Source organism: Neophocaena asiaeorientalis, unplaced genomic scaffold (assembly GCF_003031525.2).
Source record: "Neophocaena asiaeorientalis asiaeorientalis breed wild unplaced genomic scaffold, Neophocaena_asiaeorientalis_V1.1 scaffold110, whole genome shotgun sequence".
NCBI classification, from domain to species: domain Eukaryota; kingdom Metazoa; phylum Chordata; class Mammalia; order Artiodactyla; family Phocoenidae; genus Neophocaena; species Neophocaena asiaeorientalis.
The window spans coordinates 3,339,136-3,355,071 of NW_020175053.1; the positions used below are offsets into that span (position 1 = coordinate 3,339,136).

The 15,936-nt window shown below is 40.7% G+C and overlaps 1 protein-coding gene across 4 annotated transcripts in view; it reads left to right on the forward strand.

The window, feature by feature from the left end:
* The window catches only part of ANKRD12 (ankyrin repeat domain 12), an 85,658-nt gene extending 77,446 nt beyond the window's left edge, over nucleotides 1-8,212 (forward strand). For 3 of the 4 annotated variants that reach the window (XM_024763941.1, XM_024763943.1, XM_024763944.1), the window contains 3 exons: nucleotides 2,661-2,804; nucleotides 4,591-4,686; nucleotides 5,328-8,212. In XM_024763941.1, the coding sequence (XP_024619709.1) occupies nucleotides 2,661-2,804; nucleotides 4,591-4,686; nucleotides 5,328-5,513 (426 nt within the window). In that variant the 3' untranslated portion in view covers nucleotides 5,514-8,212. The remainder of the gene's footprint in view (nucleotides 1-2,660; nucleotides 2,805-4,590; nucleotides 4,687-5,327) is intronic. The other variant, XR_003005778.1, reaches the window with a different exon arrangement.
* The last annotated feature ends 7,724 nt before the right edge of the window (nucleotides 8,213-15,936 follow it).

The window sequence follows — 15,936 nt, forward strand, 5'->3', positions numbered from 1 at the left end:
GGGGGCTGTGTTGGGTCTTTGTTGCTGCGCGCAGGCTTTCTCTAGTTGCAGCGAGCAAGGGCTACTCTTCCTTGCGGTGCACAGGCTTCTCATTATGGTGGCTTCTCTTGTTGTGGAGCACGGGCTCTAGGCACGCAGGTGCGCAGGCTTCAGTAGTTGTGGCACGTGGGCTCAGTAGTTGTGGCATGCAGGCTCAGTAGTTGTGGCACCCAGGCTTAGTTGGTCCACGGCATGTGGGATATTCCTGGACCAGGGCTCGAACCTGTGTCCCCTGCATTGGCAGGCGATTCTTAACCACTGTGCCACCAGGGAAGTCCCCAGCCAACTTTTTAGAAAGTATTTTTTCTTCTAGCTATTTTTTCTTAGTATCTGACCACGTGTTTGGATATTTATCACTTAAAATCCCACCTTAAACTTGCACTTAAATTCATAAATTATAAGTATTGGACTTAACTCTTCTCTTTTGAGTGTAATTTATCACATTACAATTTATAACAGATTAAATAGGACTGTCAGGGCTTCCCTGGTGGCACAGTGGTTAAGAATGGGGGAAGGATAAATTTCTTGTCAGTTGAGGGGTGAATAGGCAACATGGTGGGGACAAGACCAGCCACGTGTTTAGTCTTCTCCCAGCCCAGCCTTCCGGACAGGCTAAGGTCTGCAGCAGGACCTCAGGAATTCCCATCTGCTAAATGCAGAGGATTGCCTATATTGGCATTAACCTTACAAAAGAGCGACTGTATTACATAAGTGGAAGTTTTGGATCCCACTTAACACATTAAGGCAGGATTGTACTGTGATTGTCAGAGGTTTACAAGTACAGTTGACTCTTGCACAGCATGAGGGTTAGGGGCACCAACCCTTCGCATAGTCAAAAATTAACTTATAACTTTAGAGTCAGCCCTCCGTATCCACATTTCTGCATCCATGGATTCAACCAGCCATGGATTGTGTAGGACTGTCATACGTATTTATTGAAAAATACTCATGTATAAGTGGACCTGCTCGGTTCAAACCCACGTTGTTCAAGGGTCAACTGTAGTTAGCATTAGAGTACAGTGTGTTTGTTGCTATGAAATATTCATTATAAAAGAGAAGCTGCCACCACAATGGTGTATCACGTCAGAACAGTTAGAATGGATATAATAAGAAAGACAGACAAAAACATATATGGGCAAGGGTGTGAAAACACTGGAACGCTGTACATTGCTGGGGAGAACGTAAAATGATACAGTTGCTGTCGAAAACATTTTGGCAGTTTGTCAGCAAGTTAAGCATAAAACTACCATTATAACCCAGCAGTCCCACTCCTAGTTATTTACCCAGGAGAAATAAACATATACATTCAAACAAAAATTGAGCATGAGTGTTCGTAGCAGCTTCATTCATGATAGCCCAAAGGAAGAAACAGCCCAAAAGACCATCAACTGATGAATGGATAAAAAAAATGTGGTAAAAAGGAATGAGGGGAAAAAAAAAAAAAAAAGGAATGAGGTACTGATACATGCTGCAACACAGATGAACCTTGAAAACATGTGATGTGAAAGAAGCCAGTCACAAAAGACCAGGTTACCATGTGATTCCATCTGTGTGACGTGTTCATAAGTAAATCCATAGAAACAGAAAGTAGAGTCGCTGTTGTCAGGGGAAGTAGGGGAATGCAGAGTGACTGCTGATGGGCATGGGGTTTCTTCTTGGGGTGATGAAAAAGTTCTGGAATTAGTGATGATGGTTGAACATCTTGGTGAATTCAGTTGGCCCTCCATATCTGCAGGTTCTGCATCCATGGTTTCAACTAACCGCAGATCAGAATACTCAAGAAAAAATATTCCAGAAAGTTCCAAAAAGCGAAACTTGAATTTGCCACACACTGGCAAATTTACACAGCATTTACCTTGTATTAGGTATCATAAGTAACCTAGAGATGATTTAAAGTATACGGGAGTATGTGTGTAGCTTATATGCATATATTATGCCATTTTATATAAGGGACTTGAGCATCCATGGATTTTGGTATCTGTGGGGGTCCTGGAACCAACCCCCCGCAGATACCAAGGGACAACTGTATACTAAAAGCCATCATTGTACATTTTAAGATGATTTTTAAAAAGAGACTGCTGATTTTGGAAAGGAAATTTGCTTATACTTTTGGAACCCTTGGAGTTCTCAAATTTCTCAAGCTTACTGTGAAAGAAAAACTCTGAGATTGAAGTTCTTTAGCACTTTAAGTGATTTTATTTATTTATTTTCTTAAATTTATTTATTTATTTTTATTTTTGGCTGTGTTGGGCCTTTGTTGCTGTGCGCGGGCTTCTCTCTAGTTGCGGCGAGCGGGGACTACTCTTCGTTGCAGTGTGAGGGTGGCCTCTCTTGCTGCAGAGCACGGGCTCCAGGCGCATGGGCTTCAGTAGTTGTGGCACTCGGGCTCAGCATTTGTGGCTCGCAGGCTCCAGAGCACAGGCTCAGCAGTTGTGGCGCATGGGCTTGGTTGCTCCACGGCATGTGGGATCCTCCCGGAGCAGGGCTCGAACCTGTGTCCCCTGAGTTGGCAGGCGGATTCCTAACCACTGCACCACCAGGGAAGCCCTAAGTGATTTTATTTTTATTTGAAGAACAAGTGGTTGAAGAATTGTTGTTTTTTTAATTCTTTGTTCAACTAGGAAAAACTCATTGTATCCAATGAACAGGAAGTTCTTCGGGTTCATTACAGAGCTGCAAGAACACTGGCAAATCAGACACTGCCGTTCAGCGCATGCACTGTTCTCCTGGATGCAGAAGTGTACAGCGTGCCCCTGGATGCCCAGGTAAAGGACTAGCCATGGCCTTTAGTGCTCTTAGGATAGCAGGCACCTTTGGTAATCTGGGTCCTCAGAAGAAACATGAATTCAACAATCAGTAAAGCTCAAAGGAGAAAACAACTCTTGCACACTAAAGTGCTTTTTATAGATAACTTGTAAGTTGCTTCTAAAGTGGAAGCTGCTGGAAGCTAGAAAGGGCGACAGGTGGAGCTCAGGTCGTGCTAGTGCTGAGAGAGGGCCAGGCTTTGTTTGGATCTTGGATGTTGTTGGGACAAATTAACACAACTGTGGAAAACTGTAGCTACGGCTTGAAAAGAGTTTACTGCCACATGTAAATTACGTGAATTCAGAGCTAGACATCAGTTGTTCAGAATTTTTTTGTGCTTCATAAACCAGAATGAAATTCTTTGGTCATAAGACAGAATATAAAAGTATAAACACAGACAGTGAAGGATTATCACCAAAAAAGACTAGAAAATACTGTTTTAAATCAGACAAACTATAGAGGTACAAAGTATATGCAGTATATTACAGAGAAAGTTACTTAGTTCTCTCTGGACTTTACTTTTCTCACCTGAAAAAAAAAAAAAAACAGGAGTCCCAGATGGGTTATAAACAGAATTTCTGAAAAGAAGTGAATTTTCCTAGTAAACCCTCAGAATGATCCCCAAATCAGAGACTAAAAAGGATCAGGCCACAAGCCACCTAATAGTTGAAGGGCAGAAGAACTTAGTCATCGTCTTGAGGATGACTGTGGGCCTGTTACCCACCCTTGTATGGCTGGCTTTACAGTTGGTAGACGGTCTCTCCACTGAGGAGCAGGCTTGTTCAGGTGAGCATAGCTGCTGAGGGACTAAGGAACAAGTCCGCTTCCTTGGGTAGGGGCTTGGGCCATCCTTTAGCCATTCTCATATCAGACCTCTTCCTTTTCAAAATAAACTTGTAATAATAAAAAAGGTTCAATAATAAAATTGAAAACAGTCCAAAGGTCTTACCTGAAGACCAAGGAGGAGGTGGTAACAGCCGAGAATGTGAGTAGTGTGACTGCGTTGCCTGGATGCCACCTCGATGGTGCTGGTTGGTGGTCAGAGCTTTGGCGGCAGTAACAGCAGCGGTTGTTTGTCAGACCCAGTGCTTCCCATTGCCCAAGCGTTAGAACAAGGGCTTAGTGACTCTCAATTCTCAAACAAGATTAAAAGAGGTGCTGTTACCCGATTTCACAGAATAGAAAATTGAAAGAGTATGTAATTAGTTTGAGATTACACAGTAAGATACAAAGCTGGTGTTTGAATATAGCCTATCTTAAAAGAATACCAAAACTGGTGTTCTTAAGAGTTGGTATAGAATTTCTTTGTGAGCACTCCAAAGGACTGGTCCTGGAAGAAATGTCAGCCCCAAAGGCCTGTCTCCCACCTTAACATTTTTTTCTCCCCACATGTGGTAAACGATAACATTAAAATTAATTTCTTAATCAATTGTGCTTTAATAAGAAGTCACAGGCATGTCACTTCATATGACATGCCTTTCTGAGACATTTTTGACACACAGATCGGTAGGATTCTATTTAATTAATAACTAAACCTAGCACCCTAATAATTCTAATAACTAATCTCAGTATGGAAATACTTTATCAGATTTTCAAAATATTCAGATTATGTTATCTTTCTTTGAAGTATACTTTTCATCATTCCTTTAAAAGTAGAATATACCATAAAAAGATAAAATGGCATACAGATTTTAAAGTAGGTTATTTTATTTTATAATATCCAACAATTTTAATGTTTTCTTTCAGTCTGATGACAGTAAAACTTCTGTGAGGGATCGTTTTAATGCAAGACAATTCATGTCTTGGTTACAAGATGTGGACGATAAATTTGACAAATTAAAGGTATGTATGTTTAGAAGTTCACTTTAACTGGATACTTCCCCTTCATAAACAGAAACTGTAGCTGTGTTAGAGAGGAATGGTTAGGAAAGGAAAGACCAGTTAGTGGTGAATCCTCATGAGGTCGCACTTTGGAAGATAAAGGAAGATAAAGACCCCCCCATTTTTCGGGTCCAATTTCATATACATGGTGCAGCTACCAGAGAAAAAGCAGTTTCTAATGGAGATCTTCATATTTGTTATCCAGTGTATGAGTCTGGTTATAGTTCCAGCATGTGAAAGAGGGGAGAACAAGAAGAGAAGAAATGTATTTTGCAAGTAATCTGTAAAGAAAATTATTTGGTTTGAATCATTTCAGAAATCACTTTTCCTTAGATTTTCTTGATTCTTCTGATAATTTGAAATTTTATTGCTTGAAAGAGCAGTTTCAAATTAAAGTCTGTTAGATGAGTGTGAAGTTGTGGGTCCATAAGTATTTGGTGTATGGATACAGACAGGGTAAACCAGAAATGGACGTGTAACTCAGAAGCTTCACATACCCTAGTATATCCATCTTACACCCTAAAGAAACGATGCATGAGATGAATTTTTAAACAAAGCAATTGTAATAAATAATCACTGAATTCTTCTCTTCTTTTAAATAGACCTGTCTTTTAATGAGGCAACAACATGAAGCTGCAGCTTTAAATGCCGTCCAGAGGTTAGAATGGCAGCTCAAACTCCAGGAACTCGATCCTGCCACCTATAAATCTATCAGCATTTATGAAATCCAGGAGTTTTACGTGCCCCTTGTTGATGTGAATGATGACTTTGAATTGACTCCTATATAGCAGCCGTGACTTCCTGGTGGTGGTGTTTTAAATGAGTGAGGCTTAAGAGTATTATACTATGGAATACTGCCTTTTGACAAAAATATGGTATTACGCCTTCACAGCTATTAGTAAAGTTCGACTAAAGTTGGTGATGTAGTAAACACTGTCATTTTATTAAAAATGAAAAGAATTATTTTGGATCTTAGATCCAAGCAGTTTCTAACTGAAAACTATTATTTATATTGGTGAAAGGTGACTATCGCGTTAGAGCACGTTGGCAGACGAGGTAGATGTTTAGGGAGCTGAGGATCTGCTAATGGCGCTGGAAGCTGTTAGTGCTCTACATACGAGGTGACCACGGGTGTTGAGGTTCTGTCAAGTTCTACTAAAACAGATCAGCAAACTAAAAGGCTCAATTCCTACCAAATAGTTTCTAATGTGGAAGGAAAACTTGGCACAAAATTTCTTCAGTTTATTTTATCTGTAAGTTAATTGTACAGCTTTCTTTTTGAAAGTTTTAATATTGTCTTCCTTTTTAATAACTTATTTTATACATATTGTGCAGATGTAAATCTTGTAATTAATGGTCAAAATGTATACAAAGGGATCGGTAGTCAAAACATATACAAAGAAATAATTGTAAAACTGTTTTGTCTAATGTTTAAGGACCAAAGTTGTAGTTTGTATGGTATGGAGTGTAGTGATAGTGTGTTGAGGTAGCAGGACTTTTAAATAAGGCATGCGTGTCTGAGTTAGCTTGTTTCCATCACAGAACTGTAGAGACTGTGACTTAGCCATACTGCATGCTTCCTATAATTTAATTCTCTCCATAGCGATGCCTGACGGTAGTGTAAGGTGTTTCATACCAGTCTCCCAGGATAGTACCTATGACTTACTATGTTGGACATTTTATTTAGAATTAGTCATGCAAAGAAACAGCTCTTTTTTCATCTCACGATAGAGCCTATTCTCCTCTTCCCCCCAAAAATGCCTTTGAATGAAAATTCTGAAATTGTAAATGTCTATTTTAATACTCAAATATGAAAGAATCTGTGAATATATGTAAATATGTTTAATAAATTTTATTGGTCATGTTAAATCATTGTAAAACTTTTTTACATTGCTTAAATATAATGTTCTAAGCTTAATAACCTTTGCACTTTTAAAATAACAACTGAGTACTCAAAAAAGAGATATTTGGTAGTCAAAATAGGTAAAAGAAATGGGCATATTCTGATCGATCTCTGCAGTGTTTATGAAATATTGATTAATATGTTGTATTTTTTCCTTGTATCAAGATGCAAAACATATAATTTTCAAAATTTTATAATTAAAATAAGATTTGGTATGCTGTTTTTAATAAAATAATTAGCAGTATACTTAGAAAAAGTCCAGTTTCTCCTGTAACATGATGTAAATTAAATATTCAGGAATATTTCAGATCTGAAACCTGCTGTTAAACTCACTAAACATTTTTGGAAAGAAGATAGGTTATGTGTAAAATTGATCATAAGTATATGAGATAAGACTTACAGAACTTTCCACAATACTTTCTTGAATTATAAAATAATACTGGGTGTTTTTTTATTCTGATTGAGAAAAGTGAAAAGAATATATGAGGAATAAAGTTATTTAAATTCAGCTTGCAAGTTGGAAATCCCAGCTAGTGGGAAAGAATGTAAAATTGAAGTTTTTGAGTGCAAAGGTATATGTTAAGCTTAGGGATTTTTGAATTTTTACATCAGTTTATATTTTAATTGATACTGTACTTGGCATGCGCAATAAAGCAGCACGTGTGAAAACTACACAGTGCAAGGACTTTATTATAAAGATTGGATGTAGTAGTCTTTAGAAATTTAGGTGAAAGATTTTGGCCTTTTTTATTGGATAAATGGGGCCAAGAAAGGCAGGGTAGATTTTGAAGCACTGGTTTTGTTGACGTTAAGTTTATTAAGGCTGGGAACATTAAAAACTAATTTATAAAAGCAATACTTTTTAATATGAAAAACTTAATGCAAATTTTGTTTATACTTTTGCCTAAAAATAAAAAAAAACAGATTATTGAGCATTGAAATCATAGAAAATAAGAGAAGGGTAAGTTTATACAGCAGTTTGTTCTGATGGTTCAACCAGAGAAGGGGGTGCGGAAAAAAAATCACTGTTTGGCCAAACAGAACAAGCTGCAGAAGAGAAAAACCAAGCAAGCAGAAATCTGGCATATTATAGTCATCCCAGCTTTTTAGTACTAACCACAGTTCTCACCCTGTTCAGTGGTACCTCAAGTTGCTGGAGCCTGTCTGCCATGATGCTGCTTCTGCAGATTCCCTTTGTAAAGTGACTCATTCGAAGCTAATCGGATAGCTTAAAAAAAAAAAAAAAAGTGAATGCCTTCTCCTTGGGAATTTATACTTAAGTAAGTAAGTTAAGGGCTCTTGATATTAAAGATTATTCTGAAGCTCTAAAATGCTAGAAAAAAAACTTGGAATGGGGTATATGCCTAAAAAGATATAGGATTCTGAAAGAGAAATAAAGGGTGGTTAGTTTAATCAGTGATTTTTTTTTTTTTAACTATTCAAATATCATGAACAAGATACTAAATTGTACCTGAGGATTTGTATTTCTTTAAATCTTGTTCTAAATCATATCTGTTTAATAAATGACTAGATATTTGTGCATGTTATTTAATAAAGAGTTATATTTTTATAGAAAAAATAAGAGTGAAATGTGTTAAGTGTTTTTTTTTTTTTATTTTCCACTCCCACGTGACTCCAAGCCCAACACCAGTGTTTACTTGGGCAGCAGGCAAAATTGCAAAATACTCATTTTGGGGAAACAACCTCTGAAGAATTAGCCTTTTGAGCTCAAGTCTATTCGGGAAATGAGGTCTCGAAAATGAATTTTAAGTATTAGACATGCTGCAGACTTCCCTGGTGGCGCAGTGGTTGAGAGTCCGCCTGCCGATGCAGGGGATACGGGTTCGTGCCCCGGTCCGGGAAGATCCCACATGCCGCGGAGCGGCTGGGCCCGTGAGCCATGGCCGCTGAGCCTAAGCGTCCTGAGCCTGTGCTCCGCAACAGGAGAGGCCGCAACAGTGAGAGGCCCGCTTACCTCAAAAAAAAAAAAAAAGAAAGCAAAGATCCCCTGAAGCTCATTTTAACAGACTGAGGAATTATAGAGTTATTCTAGAAATTGAGCAATGCTAAATATGTATTTTTCTTAGTTATCCAAAAAGTTAGCAATCTTTTTTATTCTATCTCTGATATTCTGACACATAAAACCCAAAAATTTGATGTAGGGGAAATTGACTTTTTAAAACTCGTGAGGTAGTCATGTCTTGTATTTTAAATGAAGCATTTCCACAATTTTTTTAAATCCTTTTTCAAACCTTAAAGTTTAAATAATTCCTAATTAATCAAACGGCTCAAAAGGTAAGTACATGTGGAAGGATTGACCTCTTTTTTTTTTTTTTTGGCCATGCTGCGAGGCATGCAGGAACTTAGTTCCCCCGACCAGGAATCGATCCTGTGCTCCCTGCAGTGGAAGCTTGGAGCCTTAACCGCTGGACCGCCAGGGAAGTCCCTGGAAAGATTGATGTTTAAAGAAAATTGTTCTGTTGATATAGAGAATGAGGCATATATAGCGTATGTCTATAGAGTAAAAAACACCACCTGTGTGCCCATCACTCAGCTTAAGAGCGGTACCTTTTTCCTCAGTTTTTTTTAATTGTGTAATTTGTATCCAATAAAAATACCCACATCTTAAGTAGGCAGCTTGATAAGTCCTGACAGATGCAGACAAAACATTTCCATTCCCCCCGCAGTTCCCTCCTGCCCCCTTGCAGAGTACTTCACCCCGGAGGCCACCGCTTGATGACTGCCGGCGCCATGGATTACCTGTACTTGTTCTTGAGCTTCATGTATATGGAATCAAACAGTATACACGTGTTTTGCGTCTGCCTTCTTTCAACATAAGGTTTTGAAATTCATGTTGCATGTGTCAAGTCATCTGTTCCTTTTTCTTACTGAGTGGAAGTATATTGTACAAGCCTGTTTATTCACTCTTGTTGGTAGACATTTGGATTGTTCCCAGTTGGGGGCTGAATAAAACTGCTCTAAACATGCTAATCTTTTTTTGTGAACACGTTCTTTCATTGCTTGGGCCCATACCTTGGAGTACAGTCACCAGGTCATAGGGCATAGTTGTATGTCTAACTTCATCAGAAACTGACAGTTCTCCAAAGGGGTTGTACCGTTTTATCCTCCTACTGCCAACTATCAGAGGCCCAGTTGCTCTGAATCCTCATCAATCTTTGGTGTTGTCAGTCTTCAATTTTAGCAGTTTTGGTGGATATGTAGTGGTATCTTACTGTGCTTTTAACTTGCATTTCTCTGATGACTCAAGAGGTTGAACATATCTTTTAATATGTTTAACAGCCATTTGTACATTTTATTTTGTGAACTGTCCTCAAGTGTTTTGCTCATTTTTCATTGTGTTGGTCTTTTTATTATTGATTTGTAGGAAGTCCTTATTCTGCACACAAGCCCTTTGTCAGGTAGGTCTTTATTAACGTCCATAAGAATTTAAGGAATGTATGCATATCCATGCATTTAGGTTTTAGTGGCAAGGATTCCAGGCAAAAAATTCTGTCATTGCAAACATTCTTAACGTAAGCAGTGTTTGCTAAAATAAATTATAGTACTATATTTTCAACCGTCTATCTCAGAATGCTTTTTTCTTTTTAAATTTTATTTATTTATTAGTTTTGGCTGCGTTGGGCCTTCGTTGTTGCGCGCAGGCGTTCTCTAGTTGAGGTGAGTGGGCTTCTCATTGCGGTGGCTTCTCTTGTTGCAGAGCACCGGCTCTAGGCGCACGGACTTCAGTAGTTGTGGCTCACGGGCTCTAGAGCGCAGGCTCAGTATTTGTGGCACACAGGCTTAGTTGCTCCGCGGCGTGTGGGATCTTTCCAGACCAGGGCTCGAACCTGTGTTCCCTGCATTGGCAGGCGGATTCTTAGCCACTGCGCAGCCAGGGAAGTCCCTCAGAATGCTCTAATTAAACTACTTGTGTAACTGTCCCAATTGGAATATTTGGAGAATACAAAAATTCTGTTTTCCTAAAAGGGAAAGAGAATCACAGCAACGTGCTTTGTGAAAAAAAAAAAAAAAGAAAAAGAAAAAGATGAATGCCACATCCATATTTTAAAAAGCATGAAGGGAAGAAAGAAAAACCTCGACTTGTAAGTCTGACCGGCTTAAAGGCAAAAAGCTGAAGTCACTGATTAAGGGAAAAAGAATAGAAAACCTGGACAGGTACAGTCTAATCAGGGATACTACAGATGGAAGCCCTGTTGAAGCCATCTGAGTCCCTGAATTAATGACAACGAAGGCTGGAGGTGGTGAAAAGGAGCAGTTTGTCCTTTAGAGGCATCTAGAAGCTCTGGCTTTCTGACATAAGTTAGCACTATGGTGGAAGTTTCACGAGGAAACATTCACTGAGCAAAAGTGTATGGTCAACATGGAGGCAGACAAAAATCCAGTCCAAAGACATCACTAATTCAGAGGGAGTGAACAGGCTGATGCTGGCAAGCAGGTGAAGAGCAGGAGACCAGCTGCCTTCTTGTGGAGGTTTGGTGTGTGGGTTTCTTTGTTTTTCCGTTCGCTTGTTGTTTTGTTATGTTTAGCCCTCCCCAACACAATCCTGAAAGAACTCTTGGCTCAGAATTGCTCTGTCTCCACGTGGGATAAAACAGCACAGCTGTGACGCAGTCCCGTGTCCCCTCTTACCTGCCCTGGAGCCTCTCACCTCAGTGCACCCCCATGAGTTTCAGAGTGGAAACAAGGTTTCCAGCCACTGAAGACTGCTCATACTAAGGTAAGTCAGAAAGAAAAAGACAATACCATAAGATATCATTTATATGTGGAATCTAAAATACGACACAAATGAACTGATCTACTAAACAGACACACAGACGTAGAGAAGTAGAGAACAGACTTGTGGTTGCCGAGGGGTGGAGGAGGGAGGGATTGGGAGTCTGGGATTAGCAAATGCAAACCTAGTATATGTAGGATGGATAATCAGCAAGGTCCTACTGTATAGCACAGGGAACTATATTCAATATCTTGTAATAACCTATAATAGAAAATCTGAAAAAGTATATATATACACACATATATATATATATAAACTGATTCACTTTGCTGTACACCTGAAACTAATACAACATTGTAAATCAACTATACTTCAATAAAATAAAATTTTTTTAAAAAGAGTGGATAGGGTTTATGTAGCCAGGAAAAAGAAAAAAGAATCATGTCCCAAGCAAAAAGAAAAATGCAGAATACAGGAGTGGGGAAGTATGAAGCATGCAAATAGACCACCTTGGCTCTATGGAGAGGATTTGTGTAACATCAAAAAAGATCCACATTTACTAGCATGAAAAGACGTTCTGGATATGCCAAATGGGAAAAAGCAAGTTGCAGTGAAGTATTCTTAGCATAATTTCATTTTTTGCAAACGTGTTAATACATGTGACTTAAAAAAGACTGAAGGAATATATAGGAAGCTAGGTGCAATCTCCAGGGGCTAAAAATGGCCAGGGTCGCACATGAAGTCCCAAAATTTTTAAATTCTCTGTCATCAGAAAAAAAGGAAAAAGTTGAATATAAATTAAGAAATATTCTAAATCAGTAAGCTACAAAGTTGGGACCTAATTTGGTAGGCAAGAGTGAGCCATGAGTAAATAGTGGATTTTGAGAAGCCTTAAGAGCTTTTGAGATTTGTAAATCTCTCAATAGCCCTTGATAGTCCTTTGCAAACATCTGCCAAAACAGCATTTTCTCTTAGCAGGCGGGGTGGGCAGTTTCCCCAGAGGTTTGCTAGGCCTCCTGTAGCCCTAGGGACTTGAGCCTCAGAAAAGCTTGCTTGGGCGTTCCTTTTGCCTGGTGGATTCACAACCGTTCATTGCAGAAGGAATTATAAGTATTTTATGAACCCAGAATGGAACAAAACAAAACAAAAATAGCCTCAAGATTTTCTACATTTCTTCTTGTTTAAAACCGGAAGAGTTGAGAGGCCTTTGGAAGTAAGCGTTTTCCTTTCCCCATTCTTTTGAGAGCTTTGCGGTAATTCCCACAACAAAGCAGGGAGGGAAGAGGTGGGGGAAAGGGTGGAGGAAGGAGGTTTCTTCCCAAAGGGCCTTCCATCCCTAGATCTTTCCTTCCACACCACAGGCTGCCAGGCTGTTAGATGTGGCTCCTTTAGTTCAAATCTGTAAATCGAATCAGCGAATTCAGCTGAGTCTCTCGGATGGAAAGCATTAAGAATGGGACAGTGGATTCCAAACCATAATCCCCAAACTGCCGCAGTCAGCCGGTTACTTGGGACACAGAATAGTCTTCCTGTCTCCACAGGCTGAAAGGCGCACAGGCTGGACGCCTCCTCCAGGCAGGCCCGAGCAATCCCCCCGCCCTTCGCCCCCCCCCCCATCCAGTCCCACCTCCGGCAGGGCCGGGGGCTCTGCCCGTACTCCTGTAAGGAAGCTCAGAAGTGGAGAATCCGACCAAACTGGAGTGCTTAGCAGGGGCGCCCAACACCTCTGTCTCGGGCTCCCATTTTGCTCCATCTTCTGGGGTGAATTGGCTGGGGTGAGGGGAGGCCCAAAGGTGAGAGTGTAGAAGCACCACCTACAAGAGTGAGTTCACAAACTACAATTGTCCTTGTTATCTCTCTATGCTGGGCAGGATAACACCTCCTCCCCTAGCTTCACTCCCTCTACCCCAGCGGTCCCCAACCTTTTTGGCACCAGGAACCAGTTTTGTGGAAGACAGTTTTTCCACAGATGGGGCGCGGGGGGAGGGGAGGATGGTTTCGGGATGATTCAAGTGCATTACATTTAATCAGTGCGAGCCCTGAGCTTGTTTTCACTTGCCACTTACTGATAGGGTTTTGATATAAGTCTGCAAGTAATTGATTTATTATGGTCAAATCTTTCTGCTAATGATAATCTATATTTGCAGCCGCTCCCCAGACCTAGCATCACCGCCTCAGCTCTACCTCAGATCATCAGGCATTAGATTCTCATAAAGTGCCGCACCCTAGATCCCTCACATGTGCAGTTCATGGTAGGGTTCACGCTCCTATGAGAATCTAATGCCACCGCTGATCTGACAGGAGGAGGAGCTCAGGAGGTAAGAAAATTAATTGTTGTTTTATGGCAGTAAATTTACAGTAATTTGTTAGCAACAATAGGAAACGAGTCACCTCTACACTGTAGTTGGCTGACGGTCAACCACTGATGCGTCTGTATCAGGTGATTGACTCTTACGTGAATCAGTGACATTTGACCCTTTCATCAAACCCTACTAAGAGGCTTTATCGCATTGATCATAAAGGCTTCTGGTAAAATAAAATAGCCACTACAATAACCCCTGCAGCTCTCAAATTCCCAAACCCATTCAGAACAACTTGATAGCCACCTGGAGGCTCAATGGACATTTGATCTTCTAGAGCTTATCAAAGAGGATCTTTAAATTAAAAATAACTATTTTTAATCTTATTACCAAAGTAATACAGGCAAAGACATGAGAAAATGCAGACAAGCACAAAGAAAAAACATCAACACAAATCGCTCATAATCTTCATTCTAAAAATACACACACTGCTTTAAAAGTTGATACATCATGAATATCTTTCCATGCCAATGGTATTTCTCTGCAACACCAGTTCTCCAAGTGTGATCTGGAGACCCTGGGGGTCCCAGGACATTTTCAGGTAGTTCATGAGCTCAAAACTATTCTTATTTTAATTCTAATGCATTATTTGCCTTTTCAGTCTCCTCTCACACTGTAGTTTTTTTAGAGGATATAATATATATTGCAACAGTTTGAATGCAAAAGCAGATATGAAAATCCAGCTTTCTTCTATTAAGTTTGACATTAAATAGCACAAATGTAAGACAATGCCACTCTTCTATTTTTTTTTTGTCTTGGAATATATATATATATATTTATATTTTATTTTTTCTGCGGTACGCGGGCCTCTCACTGTTGTGGCCTCTCCCGTTGCGGAGCACAGGCTCCGGACGCGCAGGCTCAGCGGCCATGGCTCACGGGCCCAGCCACTCCGCGGCACGTGGGATCTTCCCGGACCGGGGCACAAACCCGTGTCCCCTGCATCGGCAGGCTGACTCTCAGCCACTGCGCCACCAGGGAAGCCCTATATACTTATTTTTCATAAAATATGTATTCATGTTACCATATAACAGAGTCTATTATTTTTAAATGAGATAATAATTATTTCTTAAATTTCCGCTTTAACTTCAAAAGTTTTGATAGATGTAGCACACATAAACAAAACCTCTTTGGAGCCCTCATTAATTTTCAACAGTGTAAAGGGGTCCTGAGACTACAAAGTTTGAGAACCTCTGATCTACAATATTAGTTTTTAATATCTGATTTAGCCCATTGCACTGTATCATAGTTCATTTAACCAGTAAGTAATGCTAAGAATAAGATCCTTAAAGTTAAATTTGTGTACACTCAATTATTTCTTTCGGATAATTTTCAGGGATGGTTTTTGAAATGTATACTTACTTACTGTACAAAAATGGACTAACAGCAATAATGCAGTCCACCCCGTCAGCCAATCAACTCTTTCCATTCTTTCTGTTTTCTTCATCAACCAAGGGGAATGTGGGCACTTAAGATCCTACCAGCTTAAGACATTAGTACTAGGTCTAAATGGTCTAGTACCATTTCCAAAGGAAAAGTACAATGGGCTCCAACTTAATAACTCTGGAAACTTTTAAAAAAGCAAATTCCCAGGGTTGTGGGAAAGAACTGAGTGCCATTCTCAGTCGCCTTTATCTACAAGCTAACTGTTGGTCACACATGCTTGGGCAGGCGTCTCCTGCCATCTGTCCAGGTGTCCATCCGTCCTCTCCCCTGGCCTGCGACCTTCTGGACCAGCACCCACGGCGCCCCTGCCCTCTTCTAGCGCTGAGCACAAAGCCGGGCGCCCACGAAGGGCTCGGCATTATAAGTGCACTGCGGGACGAAGGCCCTACTCTTGGAGACCCTTATTCAGTAGGTCTGAGGCAGACCCCGGAAGCCTGCGTTTTTAATAAATCCTGTCTCCGACGTCAGTGACGGGATTCAGGTATGAGCTGCACTGGGTACCAGCGGGGTGCATCAGTCGGTCCGGCATCCCCATAACGGGGCGGAGACCAACTCCCAGGGTGGCTGTGAGGAGGCGAGGAGCTCCTGCACATCACGTCCCAGCTCCAGGACCAGGGCAGGGTGAGCCCGGAGAAGGGGCCGGGCGGCAGTCTGCGGGAGCCCGAGGCGGGCGGCAAGTCGCCGAAGACGGGGACGGTGAAGAGAAAGGGGGACAGCGCGCGTGGGCCGGGTGGGCGCGGCCGCGGTCGCGGTCGGGGCGGGGCCGG